Source organism: Rattus norvegicus, chromosome 1, assembly GCF_021556685.1.
Source record: "Rattus norvegicus strain SHRSP/BbbUtx chromosome 1, alternate assembly SHRSP_T2T, whole genome shotgun sequence".
Taxonomy (NCBI): Eukaryota; Metazoa; Chordata; class Mammalia; order Rodentia; family Muridae; genus Rattus; species Rattus norvegicus.
The window spans coordinates 50,729,588-50,755,990 of record NC_141534.1 but is presented as its reverse complement, the minus strand read 5'-3'; the positions used below and the strand labels follow the sequence as shown (position 1 = coordinate 50,755,990).

General features: G+C 49.7%; 2 protein-coding genes across 17 annotated transcripts in view; one reads left to right on the top strand and one right to left on the bottom strand.

Annotated features, from left to right (window-relative positions):
* Positions 1-9,851, top strand: part of Agpat4 (1-acylglycerol-3-phosphate O-acyltransferase 4) — a 106,167-nt gene extending 96,316 nt beyond the window's left edge. For all 7 annotated transcript variants that reach the window (XM_087603472.1, XM_087603374.1, NM_133406.2 and 4 more), the window contains 5 exon segments: positions 148-301; positions 3,253-3,355; positions 5,292-5,367; positions 6,739-6,937; positions 9,248-9,851. In XM_087603472.1, the coding sequence (XP_087459598.1) occupies positions 148-301; positions 3,253-3,355; positions 5,292-5,367; positions 6,739-6,937; positions 9,248-9,342 (627 nt within the window). In that variant the 3' untranslated portion in view covers positions 9,343-9,851.
* Positions 9,852-17,823: 7,972 nt separating this feature from the next.
* The window catches only part of Map3k4 (mitogen activated protein kinase kinase kinase 4), an 87,147-nt gene continuing 78,567 nt past the window's right edge, over positions 17,824-26,403 (bottom strand). For all 10 annotated transcript variants that reach the window (XM_087552790.1, XM_087552803.1, XM_087552798.1 and 7 more), the window contains 5 exon segments: positions 26,093-26,252; positions 24,106-24,228; positions 23,612-23,718; positions 19,565-19,744; positions 17,824-18,332 (listed from right to left, as the gene is read on the bottom strand). In XM_087552790.1, coding sequence (XP_087408916.1) covers positions 18,312-18,332; positions 19,565-19,744; positions 23,612-23,718; positions 24,106-24,228; positions 26,093-26,252 — 591 coding nt within the window. In that variant the 3' untranslated portion in view covers positions 17,824-18,311.

The following is a 26,403-nucleotide window of genomic DNA, read 5'->3' as shown; positions in this document are numbered from 1 at the left end:
AGGGATTTGTGGGGCACGAGGACACTATGGGGACTGACCTGGAGTCAAGTGTGACTATGAACATCTTTGGGACTGTGGCCTCCAGTTGAGCTTGGGGTTGCGTGACCGTGGAATCCCCCTGTGTGACCAGCATCCTTTGCTTTTCAGTTTCTGATCCACTGTGAGGGCACACGGTTCACAGAGAAGAAACACCAAATCAGCATGCAGGTGGCCCAAGCCAAGGGGCTGCCCAGCCTCAAGCATCACCTGCTGCCACGCACCAAGGGCTTTGCTATCACTGTGAAGTGCTTGCGAGATGTTGGTAAGGATGCTGGCTAAATGGGGGATCTTTGAAGCTAGGTGGAACCTGGGACGAGAGGCAGGGCACTTCATATTTCTAAATCCCAGTAAATACTCCCCTCTGCTGGTCAGTGGCAGCACTGCGCTGTGCGTGCAGAAAGTGCAGGATCCTTGGAGGACAGAAGATCGCCTGGTCATGGAGCTGCAATCTTTGAGGCCCTCTCTTGCTTATTTATTGCTGATAACCACCTGCAGATGATCTGATCTGTACAGACCCATGAGTCTGGAGCCTCAAGCCAGTGTAGCTACAAACAGAAGGCAGCGACTTCCCCCGTTTTCTTTTTACCCTTCCTCTTCAGTTAAAAACATATTTGTTTTCCTATGTAACCCCTTTCTCTCACATCCCTACTCCCTGGCCCTTCAGCTCCAAAGGAGGCTTGACGTCTTACCTGAGCTGGATAGGACTTGACACTGCTTCAAGTGTGAGGCACCACAGAGCCAGGCAGGCCTTCCTAGAACTTCATGTCCTAGACCTGCCAAGAGAACGCTTTGTCCTGAAGGAAAAAGTGGGCCAAGCAGGCCCTGCTGTATTGCCAGAGGCAGGTCAGGTGTGGCTTCTGGCTCCATGCTGCTAGCTTCTATAGCCTTGTCTTTATCTCTTGTGAGGGGGGATTTATCCAGGGCGCCAAGGATATCAACAGGTTAAATATCTTCTGGGACAGTTGCCCACCTTAGGCATCAATGCCCACCAATAACAGGGAAAGTGGTTGGGTCTTTAAGGACAATGCCTCTAGACACTTCTGCAAGCCAGCATGAGGACCCTCTCCCATAGGGAAAGATAGTGGACCTACAGACCTGTAGTGGGGTTAGGCATTAAGGAAAGAAATGGATGGCGATTTTATCACATTTGAATCCTTGTTCTTCATATTCCAAGTGATCCAGGGACGGTATACAATTTCTGTGATTTCCCCCACTACTTTTACTAACACTAACTGTAGACGTGTAAAGCTGCCCAGCTACGGTCAAGATCAGTGTTAGTGCAGTGGGCTCTGCCTGCACGTGTGACTGGCACCTGTCTCTTCAGCCCTGTGTGATGATGGCATCATAAGCCCACTCTCCAGAAGATCTAGGTTTGGAAGACTGCGTGATGCAGCTAAGCAAACTGCCCACTGCTGGGAAAAGGCGGCTGTGTACACATTCTATCCACTCGCTTCTCTGTCGTTAAGTCACCCATTCTTTGACCCAATAAGCATTTTTGGAGCCTGAGCCGGGTCCCAGGGCTCCCGCAGTAAGATTGGATGGAATGTGGACTATGCCGAGGAGATAACTTGGAATGTGCATATAGTTACTGTTGCTGTTTTTTTACGGGGCTCTCACTTGACCTTTCATAATAAAGACACGGAGACATCTGTATTAGTAGAAGTCTGTTAGCCCTTTTGCTGGAGGCAGAGTTATTTATCCTGACTGGACCAGACCCCAGTCACCTTATCTGGACCGGGTAGCTGTTAGCCTCCTTGTTCTGTTCCTCCCCCAGCTCCAGCCCCTAGCTCCATATTCATTAAAAGCCATTCCTCCTTCCTGATACAAAAGGCATAGTGAGAGAGGTTCCACAGCTTACTCTGAACCAATCAGCAGCGGGACTATAACACATTAGCATAGGGGGCGAGGTCTCATAGTTTACTTTAAACCAATCAGCAGTAGAATTACAACACACATTAGCATAGGGGGCGAGGTCTCATAGTTTACTTTAAACCAATCAGCAGTAGAATTACAATACACATTAGCATAGGGGGCGAGGTCTCATAGTTTACTTTAAACCAATCAGCAGTAGAATTACAACACACATTAGCATAGGGGGCGAGGTCTCATAGTTTACTTTAAACCAATCAGCAGTAGAATTACAACACACATTAGCATAGAGGGAGAGGTCTCAGTTTACTCTAAGCCAATCAGCATCAGGGTTACACCACATATTAGCATAGTGGGAGAGGGTCACAGCTTACTCACTCAACCAATCAGCAGCAGGGTTACATCACAAATTAGCATAGTAGGCAAGGTTCCACAGTTTACTGACTCTGAACCAATCAGCATCAGGGTTACACTACACATTAGCATAGAGGGTGAAGTCTCATAGTTTACTCACTCTGAACCAATCAGTACAGTAGCAGGATTACACCCTGCTTACTGTTGCCTTATGGCCTTGTGGAGGGCGTGAGGGTAGGTTACCCCAAGGAGTTACCATTGAATAGAACCATTAACTCGACTGCACTACCTTTTCCTTCCATGATTTAGATGTAACACCCTGGCTTTGTGGCTGCTTCATTTTGGGAGGGCACAAAATGCTCATAAGAAGGGTTACACTGGGGCTGCAGAGATGGCTTAGCCGATAGCTTACTGCACTTGGAGAAGACTGGAATTCTGTTCGCACCACTATTATCTGGTGGCCCACAACTGCCTGTAAATCCAGCAACAGGGGGTGCGATGCTCTATTCTGGCCTCATGTGCACCCACATAGACATGCATCCACATAGTTAGAAAGTCTTTTATAAAAGAGAAAACGGCATTTGATAAATTTATAAATGATGGCTGTTCTGTCACAGACACATCCTTGAATGAGCCTAGATCATCTTCTACCCGTATTTGTTCAAATATTGGTATTTGCAACTACAACAGGACCTGCCGACTAGAAAGATTAACGTCCTTATCAGTATAGATCTGACAGTCATCACGGTTTTAAAGCCCACATGACCACGGGGGTTACTCTGTTCCCAGGACTTGCTTACAGTTGACTTTCTGATTACACATGTTCAATGTAGAGCAGGTGAGCAGTCTAGAAAAACCCAAGGAAGAGGTCTCTATCGTGCGTGTCATTGGTAGACAGGTTACGGTGTGAGCATGTCGTCCAGTGTGTGTGACTACCAAGCGGAACCGGCCTCACCTGCTCTATACTGCCTTGTCTGTCTTGTCTTATAGTCCCAGCCGTATATGACTGTACACTCAATTTCAGAAACAATGAAAACCCAACACTGCTGGGAGTCTTAAATGGAAAGAAATATCACGCTGACTGCTACGTTAGGTGAGTTGGCCCTGCTTCCCTCCTAGAAAAGGGGGGGCTTGTTTCTAAGTGCCAAATTGCAAGGAGTCCAACTTCCAGAAACGTCTGCTTAGCATCTCTCGCGAAGTCTGCTTCCCATCGAACTTCTCTCCAGTCTTTTATCTATGTTACGAACTCAAGAGGCACATCTACTGCACACCCCGGGGAGGAGGCCTTCCCTCCCAGTTCCTATGGATCTGTTAACTGGCTCGGTTCGGCTTGCACCTCTCACAGACCTCTGGGTGGACAGACAGGAGCCCAAGACTCACTGTCAGCCATTCTTGATGGACACATTTCCTACGAAGATGGATCTGCTCTTTGCAAAGAGAAACCAATTTTTTCTTTCTTTTCATCATCTTCATCATCATTTTTTTCATCATTGCTTATTGGCTTACATAATGTGCCTAACTCTTGATCTCCAGAATGTCACCAAGACTAGTGGAATGACAAGGGGAAGGTGAAGCAGACAGGAAGCCGCAGGCCATTTGCACTAAAACCCAGTCTGAGTTGGGTCAGGTGGCACTGGCCCCCTATGCCGTAGTCATTTTGAAGGCCATCCAAGAGCCCCTGAAACATCCACATACAAGCAGAGCTCCCTGGACCCCTTCCGGTAACAAATCCCAGCACACCATGATGAAAACCCAATGGCCAAGCACTGCCACACCACTCAAAATGTTTAAAGATACAAACATGTTTGTGGACTGACAGTTTGTGTTAACTTCCTGGAAATGCTTCCAGCTTTCCACGAAATGAGGAAGCACCAGAGATCGAGTGGGTCCTTCGACACCTGGAGTTCAAGAGCTCCACTCAGCTGGATTCTGGTAGGGTGCAAGACCGTTTGACCTCTACAAGGGTTGGGGGTGGGGATTTGTTTTTTAGTAACTGCAGTTCTCTGGGGTATCTGTGGGAATCGCAGTAGAGTATACAGCTGACTGATCCTTTCAAGTTCACCTACTAAAGCCAACATGTGCTCATGGCCACCGTGGAAGAGTCCTTATGCTACCCAACACACCTGTTCGTGTGTAGGAATCCACTTAACATGACTGGGACATTCTTCAATATATGTTACAACGCCATATAAAGTAATAACACGTCTAGGGTGCTATTGTCCAGCGCATGTTTAAAAAGAGTAGAAATGCCTAAGCTTCAGCTATCCAAGTGAAGACACACTTCAAGGCCTTGCTAACTCCCTCCACCACCCCCCAACCCCCGACATATTCAATGATCTTACTTGCAACCAGAGATCACAAAGAGCGAAGAAAGAAGTGTCAGTTTCATGGAAACCAAAAAGGTCAAAGGGCATTTTCAGAGAAGCTTCAGCGTCCTTATTCATATATTTCTTGGCACATTGGGGTGTGAAATGTCCTGGGAAAAATTGTGACAAACACACTTGTCCATGGACCAGAGCAGAGGTCCTCAAAATGTCATCTTTGAAGAGCCAGTAGCCCGAGAACATGTGGAGAGGGAACCCCGAAAATTACTTCTCCCTGTTCAAGGTGGACTCTTTGCTAATGGATAAGCCTCCCACCTTTGCCAACCCCAGTCTGACAGCCACCCAGGAAATGAGCTCATTTGGGGCCTCAGCTTCCAGCATCTGCCTCAATGTGGCTGTGCCCCAGTCAAGGGCAAAGGAACTATATGTGAGATGGTCCGCCATTACTGTTGCTCCTTGGTTGAAGGAAGTTCTAGTGTGTTGTCCCGTATGTATAGATTCTGCACCTATTGGACTGCATCACGGGGCAGCACTGTCCTCTTGGGAGGAAACAGTGTTGGGTTTGGGGAGGTGAAAGAAGGAGAAAGGCAGATCCCCACTCCTGAGAGCGTCTCTCAGTCATTGGCTTGACCCTTGATTCTCCCTCAGGAATGTGGCCCGGGGCTCACCGTGGGTCTCTCGGCTAGCTGCTCTTTGCTTTTGCAGGAGGATCCCCATGGAAGACATCCCTGAGGATGAGGACAAGTGCTCAGCCTGGCTACACAAGCTCTACCAGGAGAAGGTGGGTGTACCTGCCGTGTGTAGGGCTCAAGATGCCGTTCTCACGGGTGGTACTGGAAGAACATATCGAAATACATTGTTAGGTGGTCTCTCAGAAAGTAAACCCATCACGTGCGTGTAGTGGACCAACAGGAGGTAATGGCTGTTCTGAATGGTCCAAAGAATAAACGACAGCCGAACCGACAGGTTTCCAGTGAGCGAGCTTCTTAGTATGCAGTAATCAAAAGGAGGAGAAACCCTGCAGCAAGCGTCCTCAATCGAGGAATCACCTGAGTGACAGCCATGCTGGAGTCCTCAGTGGAGCTCTCTGTTCCATGGCTGAGTTTCTGGCTCCCTCTTCCTGTCCACCTATTGAGGCATTTTTACTCCCTGGTGTAAACAGTAGGGGTTTCTGCTGGAAGTGGTCCACCTTCCAGATGTTCTCAAGGGTGTCCACGTTTTTATTTCTCTGAGCTGCTTGCTATTTTATTTTCCTTCCGCTCGCAGAGTCAGGGGCCAGCCATCCCCAGCGCAGTTATGGAGGACGGTTGAAATAAACAAGCTCAATGAGACAAGGGAGAGAGAGCCTCCTTGTTGCCAGAGTCCGCTCACCCCACCCCCCGCCAAGCTCAAACAGCATATGACAGTTTACCAGTATACTGTACATCAGTGGTTTTTCTCCGTGCCTGTCGCCCAGGCACATTTTTCCATGGGAGTGCTCACTTCAGTAACAGATGCGGTCCTGACTGCTCCTGAGCAAAATGTCACTTCAAAGTGTGACCCGAATAAGAATTTGGTCCTGAAGGGTTCCCCTTCCCCTTCCAGCTCTCCAGTTCTGTCTGCTTGGTCTTCCTCTGGACACAGCCTTGGTTTACACAGGCTCCTCCCTCCCAAAGATGTGAGCAGGGTGCGAAGAGAACCTAATTATCATTGCCCCAACTTGACCTTATAGAGGTCATCCCAAGTAAGGGCTGGCACCTCCTGTGAGCAGCACCTTGCAGACCCCCTAGTCCTTGTCATCCAGTCTCTGAAGACTGCAGATGGCTGATGGGAACCTGCATGTTGAGAGGCCAGATTGACAGGGTGTCCTTGGCAGTGTGTGGGCGAAGCTCAATGACCTTTTGTCCACATTCCCTTCAACCTACCCCACTGTCCTGCCATGCTTCCTCAGTGCCTGGATATGGTGTGCATGGCTGAGGATAGCCAGCCCCAAGTTTGAGCTCCTCTCTCCTGTACACAGGAAGGAAAGTGGCAGCTGTCTCTCCATGTGACACTGGAGGAAGGGGACGCCAGGTAGCCCTGACAAACCCCAGTAGCTGCCCACAAACTACTTTCTGTAAGGTACCACCTGGAAGCCAGCTCGGTGTCTGAGGCTCTCTTTTCTGACCCCCAGGATGCCTTTCAGGAGGAATACTACAGGACAGGGGTCTTCCCAGAGACTCCCTGGGTTCCCCCACGGCGGCCCTGGTCTCTGGTCAACTGGTTGTTCTGGGCGTCGCTGCTGCTCTATCCTTTCTTCCAGTTCCTTGTTAGCATGGTCAGCAGCGGTTCCTCGGTGACGCTGGCCAGCTTGGTCCTCATCTTCTGCATGGGTGAGTGCGGAGCCAGGGGCTCAAAGCAAAGCCAGCTTGTTTGGCAGGCACCAGATGTATGTCAGGACGTGCTCCTTGCAGGCTGAGTGGTACTCACGAGGGCCAGCCTCACAGTGCTGTCTGGGGTCTGGAGGTGTGCCTGGTGGAACTGCACAGCCAGTGTGGTACGACATGGAGCTGGAGTCCCCTCCCCACCTCCCCCCTGACAGATGAAACTCCTCTCAGGACTGAAGTCCTACCTGATGCAACCCTGCAGACAGCCCTGCTGGCTCCCTCCCTTCTCCAGAGGGAAGCATGACATAGGTCTTGAGGGACCTAGTGGTTGGCTCTTTGCCTTGGAAGCAGACAAGGGACCCTCCCTAGGTGACTCCTCCACTCTAATCAGGGGACTAGGCATGGTGTGAAGAGGTTTAGAAAGTGCCTTCTTCATTCTCCACAAAGGGTTATTCACCAAGCCTCTGTCACCTGGGTGTAACATTTCCCTGGCACCTGAAAGTCAGGCCTGATTCTGAGGCTTATGGGAGGGAGGGGCATGGGCAGCTTCAGTGACTGAGAAAAAATGGCCAGGAGACAGGTGTGGGTGTCCTGAAGAATAGGCTATTTCTGTGAAACAAAGAACTGTGGTCTCTGGGCAGTAAAAGGGGCGGACATCGGACGTTGAAGGCTTAGGACAGACTCCCATTTGGAGCCTGGTGCTAACAGCATCTCTCTTAGTAACTACTGCAGTCTTAAGAATCAAGGCACAACCCACTAGGTTAGTGGTTCTCAACCTTCCTAACGCTGCGGCCTTTAATACAGTTCCTCATGTTGTAGTGGCCCCCAACCATAAAATTATTTTCCTTGCTACTTTGTAATTGTAGTTTTGTACTGTTAAATGAATTGCAGTGTAAATATCTGTGGTTTTCCAATGGTCTTAATTGGCCGCTCTGAAAGGATCGTTTGACCTCAAAGGGGTCACCACCCACACACAGGTTGAGAACCACCCCTCCAGGTGCCTCTTCTGAACCATTCTTTTCTTTTCAAGTTGATACTTTGTAAGCACCTTGACACATCTAGCACATGAGCCAGTCTGTCGGCATCAGGACCATTAGGTTCTGAACTGGATCCTGGGAAGGAGGCTGGCTAGGACTGCTGGGTGCCCCAGGGCTTGTAGGCAAGGGAGAAATTCCATCTCTGCTTTTAATGGCTGGCAGGTCAGCAAAGGAGGACCATGTCCTCTGGGGCAGAAAGCTACATTCCTTAAAGAAGAAGAGGAATGAGGAAAGGACTCTCCTAGGTGTGAAGTACCCAGTGGCCTAGCTCTCAGCCTGGGGTGCTGTGGTCATTTAGAGGTTTTCCCTGTGTCCTTGCTGACGTGTCTGCACCCTGCCCCCAGTCCTGCATTTCCCCTCGGCTGCTCCGTTCCAGCATTCCTCCACTTCCTGAGGCCTTTGGACCAGAGTCCACATCTCTTACCATTTCCTTCTGCTGACGAGACACTCTACCCAATGCTGGAAATGGGACAGGGCTTACATCTTGGCTTCTCCATAGGTGTCCCACCAGACACCTCCTCACGTGCTCAGGATGGCCTCCGTGCTCTTGTCTGCTGTGTGGTCTTGCGTAGCAGCCTAGGGAGAACATGATGCTTATAGCTTTGTGACACGTACACCATAGTTTGGGGGCTGCGTCGGTTCGCTCCCCTGCTGTACCCATAAACAGTGTCTGTAGGCTGTGTGTTCAGTGACTAGGAGGGGCCTGGTACACAAGGAGCTCAACAACCCCACCTCCAAAGGTACTGCCTACAGGGCAGTTTCCAAGCAAGCATCCTGGTGGCTCATAAGTTCCCAGAATGGTCCAGCACATTCTCTGACGGCTGCAGCTTCAGAAAGCAAGGGGCTCTAGGGGACAATGATTTTGCTCTCCATGGTTAACCCAACCAATATGGAGTTGTGTGGGTGTACAGTGCCTGCATCCTAACAGAGCACCCCCCCCCCCCAAACCACTGCCCCACAATCTCCAAAGAGCCATTTTTGCCTTGGAAAATGGCACTGAAAGCAGAGAATTCTGGGAACTCTGTAGACAGGTGTGTGCTGCTTGCCCAATTCTGTTTCCCTCCACTGTGCGAGGTTGAACCGCCCTAAGGCATCCCCACAGAGCCGCTCGTTTCCCTTTTTAATGTCATTTCAGTTACATAGTAATGCCCAAAGCTGGGGTCAAATGGTCCATCAGACGTACTTGCATTTTGCCCCCAATGGCCTCCTAGTCGCTCCTGTTGGCAAAGCGCTCCTGGGGTGTGTTAGGATTCTAACTGCTTTTCCCTGTTCTCTGCAGCCTCCATGGGAGTTCGATGGATGATTGGTGTGACAGAAATCGACAAGGGCTCTGCCTATGGCAACATCGACAACAAACGGAAACAAACTGACTGATGTGGAAAATGTCACCTCCAAAGGGAACCGTGGGGGACAGTTGGCCTCTGCTTAGCCTTTATAGCAGGGTTCAGTGATGGAGACTGGAGGGCCTTGCTGGGACAAACAGAAACCACAGCCCCTCCAGTCATGGAGTTTGCCTTGGCGCTGGATGGGAAAGGAAGATGGTTTTATACCTTTCCCCTCCCCCATCCCCGTGTGAATTACTGGGTTTGGTTACGTTTCTTTTCAGTTGCACACGTGTTTGTGTGTATGTGTGTGTGAGAGAGATGGGGGTGAGGAGAATGAGTGTGTGGTTGCGTGTGCACTTGTGACCCTGTGACAGTAGGGTCTGTGAGGCTGCAGGGAAGGGCAGGGCTGGGGTGGAAGAGAAGGTGTGTGTCCCTGTCATCCCGTGGTGCTGCGTCTTCTCTAACCATCGATCGCTGGAGACGGAGTGAAGTGTTTGGGTAAGACAACTAAATTATGCCTCCAAATAAGAAAAAGAATTAAAGTGTTTGTCTGGGTCATCTGTGGCAAGTATTTACACAAATCTGCTACCCCCCACCCCCACTCTTCCCTGGCTTTGGGTATTGCATATGGCAGCTTCTCACCAGCTTTGCTCCCAGTGGGGGCTGCTGAGAGCTTGAGTGAGGTGCACACACTGACAGGTCACTTGAGGGTGCGCGCGCGCGTGTGTGTGTGTGTGTGTGTGTGTGTGTGTGTGTGTGTGTGTGTCTTAGTCACTTGTCAATGTCAGGAAGGGTTTGTTTTGGTTCACAGTTCAAGGGTACAGTCCATCATGGTGGGGGGTCATGGCAGTAGGAACGGGAAGAATCCTGTCGGTCAGAGAGAAGAGACGGATGCTGGTGCTTACCTCTCTTTCGCTCAGTTCGGAGCCCCAGCACACAGAATAGTGAAGCTATGATAGGTCCGCCCCTATCCATCACTCTATTAGTTTAATCTAGAATCCCTTGGATTACCTGTACAGGCACAACCGGAGACTCGCCTCCTAGGTGACTCTGCATCCTGTCAACTTGACAGGCAGCATGAACCAGCACAGGATGCCAATGCAGAGACGTGGGCGTCGGAGCCCCTCTGAGCAAGAGCCAGGACGAGGGTGCTGGGAGGCCAGCTGAGAGCTTGCTTCCAACGAGGCAGAGAGGACAGTCTGATGAGGCGGCATCCACTAGTCTTGAAGGTCTTAAGCTTTGAAACGGAATGTTATGACAACCTCAGAAACTGTCACAGGAGTGGGGAAGCTCTTAAAGCAAGGTCAGGAGCATTTTACAAAATGGAACCACGCCCCTTTTCAGCTGTCCTGTGGTACCCACTAAGGAGCCGGGTGCTACTTAAAAACACAAATGAGCCCATCTGGGGGGCTCTGCTCTCCCCCACACTGAGCTCCTGTTAGAACATGAAAGGGTGGCTGCTCTCCTCTGCAGTCTTTGGAGAATGGCCCATGGCAGACATTTGCAGACTGAGGGCAGTCAGCAGAGGCTGGATACAAACAAAACAAGAAGAAAAAGGTTAGCGTTTTAAGACGGTACCTGAAAGGTATTCGTTATAAGACGGAGAAGCTGGCAGTGCTTGGACTGATGCCCTCCTCCCTGTGTGCAGCTATGCACCACCTGGTACAACCACACACCCCCACTAGAAAAGCTGCCCATGGGGCCCACAAAGGCACATCCTGTCCAGTGTCACTGCAGACTTAAATGTCTGTGCACCGAGTCATCAAATGGCAGCCACACAGTCAAGTGTGACTCTGACCTTGAAGAGCCAAGGGGTGACCCGGGTTCTAGAGCCCTCTGTTTAAGGGACAACGTATTATAAACACAAATAAATCTGGGCTTGCAGAAATCAGAACACCACATTCTGGGTTTTTTGTGTACCAGAGTAGACAGTGCAGGGGAGGCTGAGTTCCCACAAGGTGCTAAGCCGGGCACATCTGCCCTGCCATGCGGGCCAGAAATCACACAGAGAAAACTGGACGCTACTCTTCAGGGGACCCTGTGTTGTAGAGGCCCTGTAGGCCTCCCTTGGATCCTAAGGCCACTTTATCTGGGACCTGTGCTTGCCTTCACTGAATTCTGTGGCTTGGCCAAGTAAATATTCAATCCAGGCCATCCAGCCTCCTGACCTCCAGGGGGCCATCTGCTCAATTGTAAAATAGGAATGACACTCACCCACCCCCTGGGTTGCTGTGAGAGTGGGAAGAGGCTAACCTTGGGAAGGTAGGATCACAGAACAAATCGGGTGGAGGAATGGCAGGCGGCTTCTAAGCTGTGACTTCTCAAAGTACTTGGCAAGAACCAGACCGTGGTACAAGGCTTAGTCTCTTTGGTTTTGACCTGTCTTTGGTGGCAGGGCAGAGACATTTTAGGTAAACTGAATGGGGAGTGGTATCTGAATGGCCTTAGAACACAAAAGGGAACAGGAGTTTGAGGGGAACCCCGGCAGCGTGCCTCAGCTGGCTGGCCTGACCTGACTCTCTCCCTAGCCCGTTTCCTTAATTCAGAGTCAGGGATTCACAGGATCCTTTGAAAAGATCTTGGCATGATGGCTACAGAACGGAGGCTCACTGAAAACCTCCACTAGGTTTTCAGAAAATCAATTGTTTTTCTATGTGCTAACAGAGACCTGGAATACATCTTAACGCCTTAATTTCTAAAGTGTGCAAAACCTTGGAAAAGTAACAGGATGTTCAAAACGTTAGAACATCTGCATCTTTCTTTATGCTCAGTGGGTGGCGGGGGGTCGGTCTGAAAGATTGATCACATTGTGGTAACTGGTTGTAGGCAGCTAAGAGTGGTGTGGCCAGTGCCAGGAAGAGCAGGACAGAGTGGGCTCAACACTGGTTTCTGAGCTTGTCCATACAGATGACAGCAATGGACAGAGCTGGCCACTGGGTTCTTCGGTCCAGGTGCCCCAAAGCACTGTGTATGTTACGGACACCTGTCAGTATGAAAGTTAAGCGAAAAATGGTGGCCCCTGGGCTCAGCAAGCCCCCGGCAGGACCAGGACAGTCTGGAGGAGTGCAGAGTGCTGTCGGGACGTGTATGGGAGTTGGAGTTTGAAAGGGGAAAGACGGACGGCATACAGCTAAGGCTGCCTTATGGCCACCTGTTCTCCCGGGGCACTGCGGAAAGCACTCCCCAAGTTTAATGTCGTAAGTGGTTTGAAGCCTGGAGAGTGAAGTAGGGCAGATGCAAACATGGCGCTTGTCTCCCTCTGACACTTCAGGGGGCTGAGCCGTGTCACAGGGACTGCCAGTCAAGGCCTCAGGACCAACTCACGTGGCAGTTTTAGTAACCGTCTGGATGCAGAGGTTCCAGTGTCTACACCGCCGTGAGCCTGCTGCCCCTTTCCAGGTCTGTATGATTTGCTGTCCCTGCAGACCCGCTGTGTTCAAAAGGGATGGTCAGCAGTGACAACCACGGTCTCTCGGACTTGTCTTCGCCTCTTCCAAGCCTCGGACAGTTGCTTACATGTTTGTTGTTGGGATTCTTCCTCACATACATAAACATCGAGTGTTTGAAGATATCAGAAATTGTTTCCCCATAATTGGGCAACTTTCTGAAAATGTTTTCCCAGACTTCCTTGGAGACTGTTTCTTCTTTTATTAGAATGAACGAAGCTGACCCTCGGAGTGCAAGCTGGGGCAGAAGGGTTTAGCTAGGTCCCTCTGTCCACAGACAAGTCAGGAAGGCAAGGGGCTCCATCAGCACAGAACCCCAGGCCTGCCTGCTGACCAACACCTCATATGCACTGCATAACCACGCCAGCCCCACCTAATCGCATCCCCAGAGCCGTGCGTACATGGACTCTGGCTCAAGTGCTTCTTGACTTAAAATTTCACCGAAAGCCGAACCGTGCTTTGATCTACCCTGCACCCGACATGACAAGAGGAGCCAAAGGCCTGAGGGAGTGACTGGATTATTGCTGGGCCCCAGACACCCAACATTACTCAAGGCACCGGATACCAACCTGCAAAAGACCTGTTTCGTGATATCTGACTGTTCAGAACTATTGTTTTGGTCAAGAACACAGCATATAAAATGCCCCCTAAGTAGTGTGAGTCTTTTTAGGAGATCACCTGAGGCTGGTAGAGCCTCCTGGGCCCATGGCTTCGTCAGGTGCTCCTCTGAATACTGACTACAAACAAAACCAAAAAACAACACAGCACAAGCTTAGAAACGTGACCACAGAGCACCCGTCCTCTGAGCATCACAGGGTGTGTCTGTGCCTTCAGCAGGGTTAGGCTGAGACAAGTGAGCTCTCGTACAAGGCCGAGCTGCTGTGCAGCAGAGCAGTGGAGACTTGCTACTGCCTGGCCCTGGTTAGCATTGATGCTGTGCACTGACTAAGGCATGCACTTGCTGCCGCTTTCACCTTTCCAATGTCCAGCAGCGTCTAGAGCTGCGTGAGGAAAGGTTTTCACCCAGCATGGCTTACACGTGTTAGAGCTTTAAGACAGTCACACCCCACAAGCCACGGTAGGTGGTTTTGAAATTTCTGGCGTCTATGCTGTGCTCAACATTTAGGAGGTGACGGGAGTGGACACAGTGAGGGCCCTTAGACTTCCAAAATAAACCAAGCTGATTTTAGCCAGGCATTTATCAAACACCCTAGGGCACGTGCCAGTCCCCAGTGGTGTTTGAGGGGCCGTTGTTCCCAAGGCCTCACAGGAAAGCTAAGGACACAATCCAGCGGCTTAGTTAGGCTCTCAGGGCAAATACAAAGAAAGCCAAGCCGGCTGAGCACTCGGCTGGAGAGAAGCCAAGGGCTCAGGAAGGACGGGAGACTGGAACTCCCAGGACCAGGTGCTCTGGTCAGAGAAGTGCTGTGAGTGAGTAAAGGTTGCTGTCTCCTGGCTGAGGTGACTAAGACTTACTGCGGGGATGAGCTTTAAGGGGGAAGTGACCCCGGTGGGGGAGGGGAGGGGGTGAAGAGGAGGAAGAGCAGGCCTTACAGATCATTTTGTCACTGCATTCTGGGAGGTCATACAAGGATGACACGGTGTGGGGACCCAGCAGTGCCAGCGCATTATCAGACCAGGAAGTCCGATTTTCATGTCGTACAGGGCGCCAGGACAGGGGCCTGCACTGCCCATAACAAGCCCCTCATTCCTTACTGGGCACGATAGGCTGAGTGGAAATAAGATTAATGAAGCGTCCAGAAAACAGCAGGTAAAGGCACGGCCACCTGGAGACAGGAGTCCACGTTCCTACGATGTCCTCTAACCCTCACACACTTGCTGTCTCGTTACGCTACCCTGCATGTCCACAGTCACCACTTGTACTGCCTGCTGCTCCACAGTGGTCCGCTCACCACACTGCAGAGCTGAGTAGCAGCCACCAAGACCACGTGATCCATACGCAACCATCAAACCCTCTACCTCTGCAGGCGGCACCTTCCAGGCAGGCTCTGGGCAGTGTGGTGGCATCTAACAGCCTGGGCGATTGTGTCAAGGCTTATTTTCTTGCTGAGAAGTTACCTATAGCCATAGGCTAGATTTGTAAGTTAATTACTAACCGAAGGAGTTAGGCCGGTAGATTATCTTTAATCAGCCTTTTGTCATCAGCATCTTCTACCCTGATAATTTTCTGAAAGACAGGCAAATTAAACCCCAAGCATATAGAAGGAAAGCAGCCATAAAGATCGTTTCAGAAGTAGGAATGGAAATCAGAAAAATGAAAGAAAATATTAATGAAACCAGAAGTTGACAAGATGGACAGACCTTTATCTAATAAAGAAAAAGAGAAAACAGATGTTTAAACTCAGGAGTGTGAGCAGACAGCAGCCGTCCAGACAGCAGGAGTGTGATGGGCAGAGAACCGTCTGCCAGGAAAGCAGACAACTTGGTGAGCCTGAGTGGAGACCCGAAGATCCATTAAAATAAAAGTCGAAAGAGACCTGAAGCAAGTCCAGAACGAGTTCCAAAGCACCCTCCACAGAAGCTCAGCCTCGAGGGCTCTCTGAGGGAGTTCTACCCAGGCCCCAAAGATGGAGAACACTGACCTGGGCCGTCGTGAGGAAACGGAGGCTGCAGAGATGTCCAGTCCACTGTAGATGATGTCCACTGTAGGAAGCTACTAGGCCCTAACAGGGAGCCCAGAAATGAAAACCCTCTGCGCGTCTGGAGGGAAAAGTCCTCCAAGTGTCCTAACTGAACACAGTGGTGTACAAAGGGGACTCATGCAACTGCCAATCAGGTTTTATCCTAGAAGGAGGGAAACTGCCCTTGTTCCTGGGCCACATGTCTCCCTCTATGGACGGAGTCTACAAAAGCAGCTACTACAACTTTTAAATGAATCCAGCAAGGCCATGGGATACAAGATTGGAACAAAAACATTCACTGTATCTGTGTCTGTGTGCAGTGAACGGCTGAGTGTAAATTAAGATGTTATTCCCACTCCTGAAGAGACCCATAGAGGGCAAAGAAGTCTCTTCAGCAGAGAACAATATCTGGACCCTTGAATACTATTTTAACAAAAATGCAAGAGTGAGAGGCCCACTAAGAGCTAAAATGAGCTGCTGGGTCAGCCCTGGTTTCTTAGCCACACCACCACAAGCACAGGCAACCGAGAACAGGATGGCGAATGGACTTCTTTTTTTTTTTTTTTTTTTTTTGGAGCTGGGGACCGAACCCAGGACCTTGTGCTTGCTAGGCAAGCGCTCTACCGCTGAGCTAAATCCCCAACCGGGGAATGGACTTCTTAAAAAAAAAAAAAAAAGCTTTTTTGGTTCTCATAGACGTGACAAAGTAAATAAAATAACAGATAAACCAGAAACTGGGGAAAGACATCTTCACACTACAGATTAGGTGACGAGGTTTACTCAAGAGTTTGTTTAAAAACAAAACAAAAAATAACCCAAAAAACTCTTGCAACTCAGTAAGATGACAAATAACCTAGTTTTAAAATTGGCAAAATATTCAAATAGGCTTTCCCTCAAAAGGAGGAGAGCAGTGGGGCCAGCCAGATGGCTTGGCAGCTAACAGAACCGCAACCAAACCTTAGGACCAGAGTGCAATGCCCCGGACACATACCGTGGAAGAAGAATCAATTGACTCCAGCAACTTATCCTCTCTTGACGTATATGTTACAACATGTGTATGCACTGATGCACAGTGTGTGTGTGTGTGTGTGTGTGTGTGTGTGTGTGTGTGTGTGTGTGTGCGTGCGTGCGTACACAAGTAATATATGGATATCCACCCACCCACCCACCCATCCATCCATCCATCCACCCACCCATCCATCCACCCATCCACCCACCCACCCATCTACCTATCCAGAGGCAAGCGGGCGAGACATATCCAAATGGCCATCAGGCGCAGTGACGAGACAGACAGGGATCGGAAGTACAACGAAGTCTGCTTCCTACTGTCTGCAAGCCTACTGTCAAAGTGCGACAGCAGGACAGGGAGACCAGCAGGACAGGGAGACCCGGGCGCCTCACAGTGGAAGAACACGGTATGGCAGTCACTTCGGAAAAAACTCAAAAGTTTCTGAAAACACAGCTCAGCACACCCAACTCCTAACAGGCACAAAAACAGCCACGCAGATGCCTGTGTTCAAAGCAAATAGGCCACCAGGGGGCAGCCTGGTGCGCACCAACAAGGCCAGGGTCGGACAGAGCACGTGGCGCTTGCGTACAGTGGAAATAAAGATGTGCTGGCTTGTGCTCCATCATGACAGCCTCAGAAACTTCTAACTTCTAACTTCTCTAAACGCCCATAGTGAGCAAACCCCAGGCTGCACCAAGACAGGTGGGACAAATTCTACTGCGGGCAGTAGGAAGGTTCTAGAACTACATTGTGTAACAGCTCTACAGCTCTGATAAAAGGACAGTGTGAATCCCTTTACGTGATGTAGAGTAACTTAAAAGGCTGTAAAAGGGCATCTTAAATGAAGTCCTAACATCTCTGAATCCAAATCGGTGTTCTTTTGGCAGAAGAGACCAAAAATCCTTGACAATGACCCGGCCAGGGTCTGCTGCTACGTGCCAGGAGCAAGTGCATGATCCAAGAGACTTAGGGAATAAGGGAATAAGAGCACTAAACAACAACCAAGACAAACGCCATCACTGACAACAGCCGGCTATTTCAGGGTCCTACCGGCTTAGTCAGGTTATGCTCTGAGAAGATGGTCGCCTATCAAGAGATCGCATGGCACTGTTCCCCTCCCATATACCCACCAGCAACCAGAGCCCCAACCTTGTTGTGCACAGTAAGAGCCAAGCATGGCCACCTTATATCAGGTATGCCCAATCTTAAACATTGGGATATGCTGTCATCCGAAAATGCCTTGGGCCACACTCATAGCTATCCTGTGATGCACATGGCCCACAGGCGGCAGGTTGGACACACCCGGCTCGGGGTCCCACTGGGGCAGGCTTGGCTGTGCTGTTTCTACTGAGCAGAATCAAGGCAGGGAGGGGATCAGCAGACCTCCGCATGCTGCCCTGCTCTTAAGCCCCGAGCCAGTAACAGACGCTGACTTAGCTTTCCTAAAATAAACCATTTATTGAAAAAGAACCTTTTCTTCAGTTTCACTTATGAACCTTTGCATAACAAACCTGCAGCTTGCCAACAAGGAGGCTCCACAGTCGGAGCCACAGTCAGAGCCAACAAACAGGAGGCAGAAACAAGGTCCTGGACACCTGATTAACACTACATTTTCTTCTGAACCCAGAAGCTCAAGAACACTATGCTGATGTCACACGGGGAACGGAGGAGACAGAGGCGGTGGTCCGTGTACAGTAGTAATGGCACTTAACATGCAGCTTCTTTAACCTTGTCAACACTGTCACTCGGGGGTCCTGTGCTATTGCAGACACCAGGAGCAGCAGGAGTGAGGCTTGTCACCGTGTAGTCTTCAGTCTTGGAAGGTTAAGAGGCCGCCTGCACTGCAGTCTTTATGTAAATATTACATACAGTAGTGACCACGGGATTCTGTCCACACACTGCTAGGCCACGGACTAGAGCTTCACTCTTCATCTGTGCAAACCTGCGAGGAAGCAAGAGAGCGCTGAGCCCCTGCTGGTGCAAGCACGGTCCTGTGTCTGCCTGTGTGTCTTGCCTGCTTGGCTTCTGGCCCACAGGCAAGGCCTAGTGCCCCCCTGGCACCAGCCCCTGACATGTGAGGGACGACTTAGAAAACAGACCTACTCCATGTCTGCTCTCAGGGAAGGCTGGGCAGAACATAGGACAGTTCCTTCAGGGCAATATATTTCATCTACTTCAGAGCTAAGAAGCACTGTTCCTTCATCACCTGTCCCCAGTAGCTCTTGTACCCAGCCTACACACCAGCCCAGGTTCCGCCCACCCACCCTGTATCAGGGACTCCCGTGCAGGGTCCTTAGCTATGATCTGTGTGTTCTCATCCCCCTCCCAACACTGCAACACTGCCCCAGCTGCACTTGTGTGCCCACTCACTACTACAGCCTGCTGTACTGTGGCAATCTGACTGTCGGCCCTGAGCAACAAGACACCCACCTAAAATCCTGAACAAATCTTTAAATGGTCTTGCCAATGAGACCACCGATGCTCAGTCTCAACCTGCTGCCGTTTGGTTCTGCTGTGGTGGATGCGACCTTCAGATGACTCAAGGAGCCAGGAGGTGGGGCCACCCCAGACACCCCCAACCTGCTCCTCAGCCAGGGTCGTTCCAACCCCTCAGCACGGCCGGAGGCCACTGTCAGCCCGCTATCTCGGCAGGGCCACCAGCCATGCTGTTTGTTAACCGAGACCCTCTGCTGCTCCTACATCTTCCCCAGTCTTACCTTCTACCACATCCGCTTTCTTGTGCTCCCTCAGACCTTGGCTCACAAAGTACCACAATGACTCTGCCCGCAGCAGCCCCTCATGCCTGACACCTTGTCTGCCTCTCTGCCTGGTCACACCCTCTCATAGAGAAAGCACTGCCTCGGGCCTCCATAGGGCCCTAGATCCTCAGCCCCGCCTCCCATCACACATGCGTCACCACTGCTCAAGACACAGTGACAGGTCCAAGATGACCACACATTCTCGAGGGCAAGAACTAGGCTCATCTCCTGTCAACAGATCATGTAGAGAGGTCTTAGTGAGTCTTTACTAACTGAAAGCAAATCTCTGATACGTGAAGACATCCAGTTCCTGTCCTTTTAGATATAACTATTTTACACTAACGTCTGGTGCCTGATGCAAAGTCAAGCTTAAGTGTTTAACTCTGACGAGGACGACTGCAGCAATTACACAAACCTTGACAAAAGCGTGGTCAAGGAGCTGGCTGGCTGTCCACCTTATCTTCGGGTCACTTTCCAGGCAGTGCGAGAGAAAGTCCTTTCCTTCAGGGCTTAACCTTTCGGGGATTGGTGGCTTGTGTCCCATTCCCACCTTGTACATAATCTGAAAGTTGTGTTCAAACTCATGCCAAGGCCGCTGCAGAGACGGGAAAAAATAAAACAAGCTACAGCATTACACGGTCACAGCGACAAATGTCCAATCCCTCTGTAGGTATCTTGAGAAGACACCTGTCAGGGGAAGAAACACGTGCCGGGAGGAAGAAACAGGAAACACATCAGTCTTGAAGTGCATACATACAGTGTCAGAGCTTCAGTCAGCGCACGCGCACACACACACCCCTGTGTAACTACTGTTGAATGTAGCACACACTGTGCAATCACAGTCAGCAGGACTGTCACCAGAAGCAAGGTTTCTGTGGTCTAGGGACATATGTTTAAGTTTCATCCTATGGAAAGCAGTTCTCCAGAGTGAGCTCCCACTGTGAATTTTTGTCTGAAGCATGACTGTTTTCTCATACCTCTCTTAGAGTGAATATCATAAATCTTATAAATGTTATTCATGTGCTAAGGAAAAATTCATTTCCCTTTTAAATGTACCGTTCTGGAGAAGATGAGGATGGCCATCTGTTTCTTTTTAATAATCAGGTCTGCCTTTTTAGTGCAGTTTACAGTAACAGAAAGCTTGACTGGAGGGCAGTGGGTCTCCATGCACCCTCACACGTCTTGTCCCCCACTTTCTCCTGTTAGCCATAATTAATTACAATTGGTGAATCACTGTCTGCTCTGCTGCTAATGAAACATGCCATCAGGGTTCACTCTCTGTCTCGTACATTCTGTGGGTGTAGACACAGGTGTGATGGGAATCCATCATCTGCAGCTCTTTGGATGTGAACTGTCCCCCATGGGCAAAGTGTCTGAACATATGACCCCAGCAGGTGGCGCTGTTCTGGACGGTTGTGGACTCTTTAGGAGGTGTGGCAAGACCTACTAGGTAGGTCTGGAGGTTTTATAGCTGGGATCCACTTCCTGTCCCCTCTCCTTTGTAACTGTTGGTATGATGTCACTGGCTGCCTCACGTTCTTGCTCTCCTGCCATGCCTTAAAGTCAGGATGGACTTTAAACCGTGAGCCAAAATGACCGCTTTCTCTCTTAAGCTGTATTTTGAAGGCATTTGGTACCACAGTAAGAAAGTTACTGATACATAAGGAAGAATCTTGTCATCCCAAGTATCTCTTTCACTGTTTAGTCCTTTCCCTCCTACCCCTGCAACCACTATCTTTTGTTCATTCTGAAATAGGGCCTTGCCATGTAGCCCAGGCACCTCAGCCTCCCAAGTGCCATGGTAACAGAGGTGTGTCCCTACAGTTCTGTCTCCGGCGGTTTGTAAGGGACTCTTGTGGTAAGCCTGGTGGGTGTGGGGAATGTCGAGTACCTCTCTTCTCTTATCCTATCTTTCTGAGGATGTGAGGCCCGTTTCTTCACACCAGTGAGTAGCATCCCTTGTCTGCTACTCACAGTAACACACAGTTTGTTAGTCCTGTTAACCCATCCAGCTGACCTCCAGGGAGGTGTGGCTTGCTGATCCTTGTATCTACTGAAGGGCTCCTGACTGCTTCAAGTTTAGGCATTCATGTGCAGGTTTCGTGCAATGACAGCTTTGGACTTCATCTTTCCTTTTGCACCTGCACACGCCTGGCACCTCTTCCTCTCCCCCATCTCCCTATGCAACTCCGGCTTCTCTTTTCTGCTTTCCTATTGCATGTGCTTACTCTCCTCCCTCCTCACTCTTAAAGCCTCAAATAGATAGCTTCCTCTCCTGGAATCCTGTCTAGCTTTCTACCTCCAGCCACTCCCACATAAATACGTGTATATTAAAATTAAGGAGCTGGGATTTGCATATGAGAAAGAACGTGTGGTATTTCTCGTATTCTCCAGGTCCATTCAGTTTCCTGCAGACTGCATGCTTTCACTTTTGTGTGTGGCTGAGTAATAGTTTATGTTTCCATTATCCCATGTATCTGAGTGGTCCTTTCGGCCGATTCCACTTGTTGATGCCGTGAATAAAGCAGCAACGGTGGCCTAGTCTCTAGTGGGACATGTGGTCCTTTCAGCGTGTTCTCGGAACAGCATAGCTGAGTCATATGATGATCTAACGTCCTGTGAAGCTGCCACACAGATCTCCACGGTGGCTCTGCAGGTTCATGGTCCCGCAACAGTGAACACGGCTCATCTTTACACCTTCATTCATATGCACTACCTTTGGTTTTCTTCACAGCCATTCTGACTGGCCGGAAGGAGCCTCGGAATAGCTTTAACTTGCACTTCCTTGTTGGCTAAGGATGTTGAGCCCTCATTAAAATATTTCTCCTTCTGAGAACTCTGTTCTGCTCCTTGCCTCTTTTGTGGTTAGTCTGTTTGCTGTTTAGGAGTTCTTTGCATATTCTCATATTAATCCTGTCAGATGTGCAGCTGGAAGACTGTTGTCCAATTCTACGTGCTACCTCTTAACTTGGTTAACTATTTCTTTGTAGTACTGAGGCTATCGAGTGTACATACATGTTCACATGTGTGTGTGTGTGTGTGTGTGTGTGTGTGTTTGAGTTCACAGACATATGCTAAATGTGCATGGCAATCAGAGGCCATATGTGTCAGCCCTCATTGCTTTACATTCATTTCCTGTCAGGGTCTCCCATGAACCTAGAGCCATCAATGTGACTATACAGGTTGTCTCTGAGCTTTACACATCCTCCTGCCTTTGCCTTTGCAGACACATACTTCTGTTATCAGCATTTTTTTAAACATGCATGCTAGGAATCTGATGCTTTCATAAGAGGCACCTTTCCAACTGGCCATCTCCCCATAACCTGCACAGAGCACTTTGATCTCACAAGGCCCCACCTGTTAGCTGCCAGCCTTATTTCCGGAACAACTGGAGTCCTAACCAGGAAGTCCTAAATAGCCCTCAACTTTGTCAAACCTTGCCCAGTTTCAGAATTTACAGTCTTTGATAAAGGAATCTGATCCATTTGGAGGTGTCCAGAGTGTGGGATAAAGATCGTCCACACATTGGCATCAGTCAAATAGACTGTCTTTTCTCCATTTGTTGACACAAGCAGGTTTGTGTTTCTCTGCTTAACCTCAAAGCTGAAACACAAATTCACTCCTAGGAGCTCTCTGGGGCCCTATGTGTACCCTATGGACAGGTGCTTCTCAGTTTGTTATTTCTCCGAACCTTTCTGTAGTGGAATTCTTCCCTAATTAACTGAATAATAAAGATGATAAGAAGTCAATTACTGTGCGAGGAGGAGGAGGCGGGCCTTTCGGGTCCAAAAGAGGAAGAGGGAATGCAGGAGGAAGGCACTTGATTTTGGATGGAGAGGCGGGAGCAAAGCAGACAGGATGTAGGCTGGGGACAGTTAGATCTGGTGGCAGATTTCTAACATAGAACAGTTGATGAATTTAGGATGATAGATTCTGCGCCCAGCGACTGTGTTATCTGCTGATTCTAAACTAAGATTGTCTGGTGTTTTCCATTCTCTGGTGACTCGGGTGGGATAGAGGGACAGAACTTAGCCTAGGGGGAATTCAGCCAGGCTTTGGGATGGGAAGATTGGGACAGGACTGAGCTCCAGGGGAAAGGTAGTGAGTGGAGCGTGGGCTGGCGAGAGCATACCCACAGCTGCCCACGGGACCAAGACACTACCTCGGAGCTCTGGAGAGGCAGAGCCAGCGTTGGTGGGAGAGGCCTTGGCAAGAGGAATCATTGGGTCTGGATCTCGGGCTATGTACAGGGCTAGGAGCAGTCTGAGACCACCGGCTGGTGCCTAGCTAGCAACAGTATGGATTGGTTATTACATGCAACACCTTTCTGAGCCTTTTCATGGGATCCATTGACTCTCTGGTCATGAGCTCAAGTAGGAAGGTGTCCACAGCACTTACGATAAAGCCTCAGTTCTGTGGGTGACCTGTATGGAGTCTTCCTTCTGGTGCACAGGGAGCTTACCTTGCCAGTCACCATCTCTATGACGACGCACCCCAGACTCCAGATGTCTGCCGCACGTCCGTGGCCTTCTCCTTTAGCTCGGGTAATAACTTCAGGGGCCATGTAAGCTTTACAGTCGGATATGGAATAGCAAGGGTTACCAACACAGAACCACGTATCAACAGCACCAAGCACTATGTTAATAACCCTCGGCAATGGCCTTCACCCAAGTACAGGCGGCAAATGTTGAAAGCTTTCACTTTCAAGTCAACTTGAGGGATATTTTAGGGACAGGATTTCATTTTAAAAAGCAACTCTTGAGTGTGAAAATTTCCAGTAAATTGTATTCTCAATGGAAACAGGGAATTTAACCTAACACTCAAGAACCCAACAAGTAGATGCCATGTAACTGGTGATTTAACAGCAGTTTCAATCCCACCAATGCTAAGCTCCTTCCGAGAGGGCAAGGGGCCTTCCTCAAGTCAGAGCTCAGAGCCAGCTGGACTAGCCCTTACCTGCTGTCCCTAGGGTGCTGTTCACCTCGCCAGGCATGGTCTGAGCATTGTTTTTAAGTTTCACTGAGCATCCAAAATCTCCCAGTTTGATTAGTCCAGACGATGTAAGGAAGATATTGGCACCTAAACAGAAATAAGCAGCTGCTGAGACACAATGTGGGTATCTCAAGACGTTCACATGGTAACCCAAACCCCAAAGACTTCATTCAATCTAAATAAAGCCAAGTTTTGTGGAACTCCACTTCCATACGCAACCACGGGACAACGTATGGACCATAACTACAAACTAATGCAAAGCAACACAGGCTTCCGAACAAACACTCTGAACTGGGAGACACACACAGTTCATCAAACTCAGACATATGTGCAGAAAGGTTTATAGAGAATGCAGACGTGTGTGGCGGTGCCTGAGCACTGTGCCCATTTGCTAAGGGCAGGTTCTCTGTGTGTCCTTGTTAGAGAACCTGCACACACTGGGGACTTCAGAGTGGCACACAGAGGTCACCTCTGAACTCACTTTAACTATAACCGAAAACAGTGCTGTATATTTTCCATTCCAGGGTTCCTACGATCAGCACACACACCTATCACACTCCTAAGGGGACCTGTGGGGGACTACTCGTCTCTCAGGGCAGCCTATGCTAGGATAAACAAGAGAGCATGCTGACATTAAGTCACACAATACATCTTAAAAAGGAAGAGTGTTCACACTGGTTTCTCATGAACTTCTTCCTGACAGTCCATCCTTACTAGCAGAGCCTCCCAGAGTTGGTCTCTACAACAACTGCACGGTATCTGGAATGGCCATCTGGCCATTCCTAACGACAAAGCATTTGATGAGGACACCAGTGAGCTAACTGACGTGAGGGCTCAGAGAACCTGCCATGGGGAAATACAGACTGAGTGTGAGGTATGAAGCAGGACAACTAAACATGAACGGCAGACTGACCCAGCGAGCCACGTGGCAGACAGGTGAGGCAGCCATCAAGGTGACACAGGCTGAGGCACCCATCAGAGCATCAAGGATTTTCAGACCCAGGCCCACGCAGCTTCCAGTGTAACTGCCCAGAACTGGGTCTAACCTTGGTCAGGAGGCAGATCACTCTTGGGTGTCTAGGCTAACCTCAGAGTACAGGACAGGACAGCACTCTTGGCCACCCAGAGATGAAAGCACTCTGCTTTATCTTCCAAACTCCTCAAAAAGGTCAGGGTTGAGGTGTGGCTCAGACACTGATCTGTTCTGGGGTAAACATAACTACTCTCTTGGGACGGAAAAGCATGACCTTCACACACTTTACCTCCAAAGACTCAGCTGCATGGTCTGTCTCACAGGCATTTTGGATTCATACTCAGTTCATGTACTTAAAACACACATCCGGAGAGGAGTGCACAGAGACCTTGACACAGCTTAGGAAAGGGAGTTTTGTAACGAGTGTCTAGTTAGCACAGAGTAAGCTACACCAAAGCAGGCTGCAGAACAGTACTTCATTTCCAGGAAACTGACTTTGCTAAAGTGGGCTGCACGGGTGACAGCGAGGACTTTCTACTCATGCACAGACACACCTGGGTTGTCATTTCATGGCACAGGACCCACTTTAGAAGTGCTTAAATCGAAGGCACATCCACCTGGAGAAGCAACAGGTGTGAAGGCACATGCACCTAGAGAAGCAACAGGTGTGAAGTCACATGCACCTGGAGAAGCAACAGGTGTGAAGTCACATGCACCTAGAGAAGCAACAGGTGTGAAGTCACATGCACCTGGAGAAGCAACAGGTATGAAGGCAAATGCAACTGGAAAAGCAACAGGTGTAAAGGCATATGCACCTGGAGAAGCAACAAGTGTAAAGGCATATGCACCTGGAGAAGCAACAGGTGTGAAGGCACATGCACCTGGAGAAGCAACAGGTGGCATGGAAGCACCCATGGCTGAACCCGATATGGACTGGACAGCAGGAGACTGCCTGAGAAGCCAAGTGGGTAAGTATACCTTTGATGTCTCGGTGAACGATGCCGTGCTCATGGAGGACGTTGATGGCGACAGTGATCTGCTTGGAATACAACCGGATGACGTGCTCCTGAAGGCCCAGCCTTGACACCTCCTCTAGTGTGCCTTCATCACAGTACTCCATGAAGATGTACATCTCTTCCTGGGAAAGCAACACAACACCTACACTTTGACTGTCCTTCCACGAGCACGGCAACCCCCAGGGCCCACTCAGAGGAATCCCTCTTCCTCTGGCTGGTTGTGTGGATTCTACCCTGAGTGCTGAGGGAGTGGTACAGCTGTGCCTGACTCTC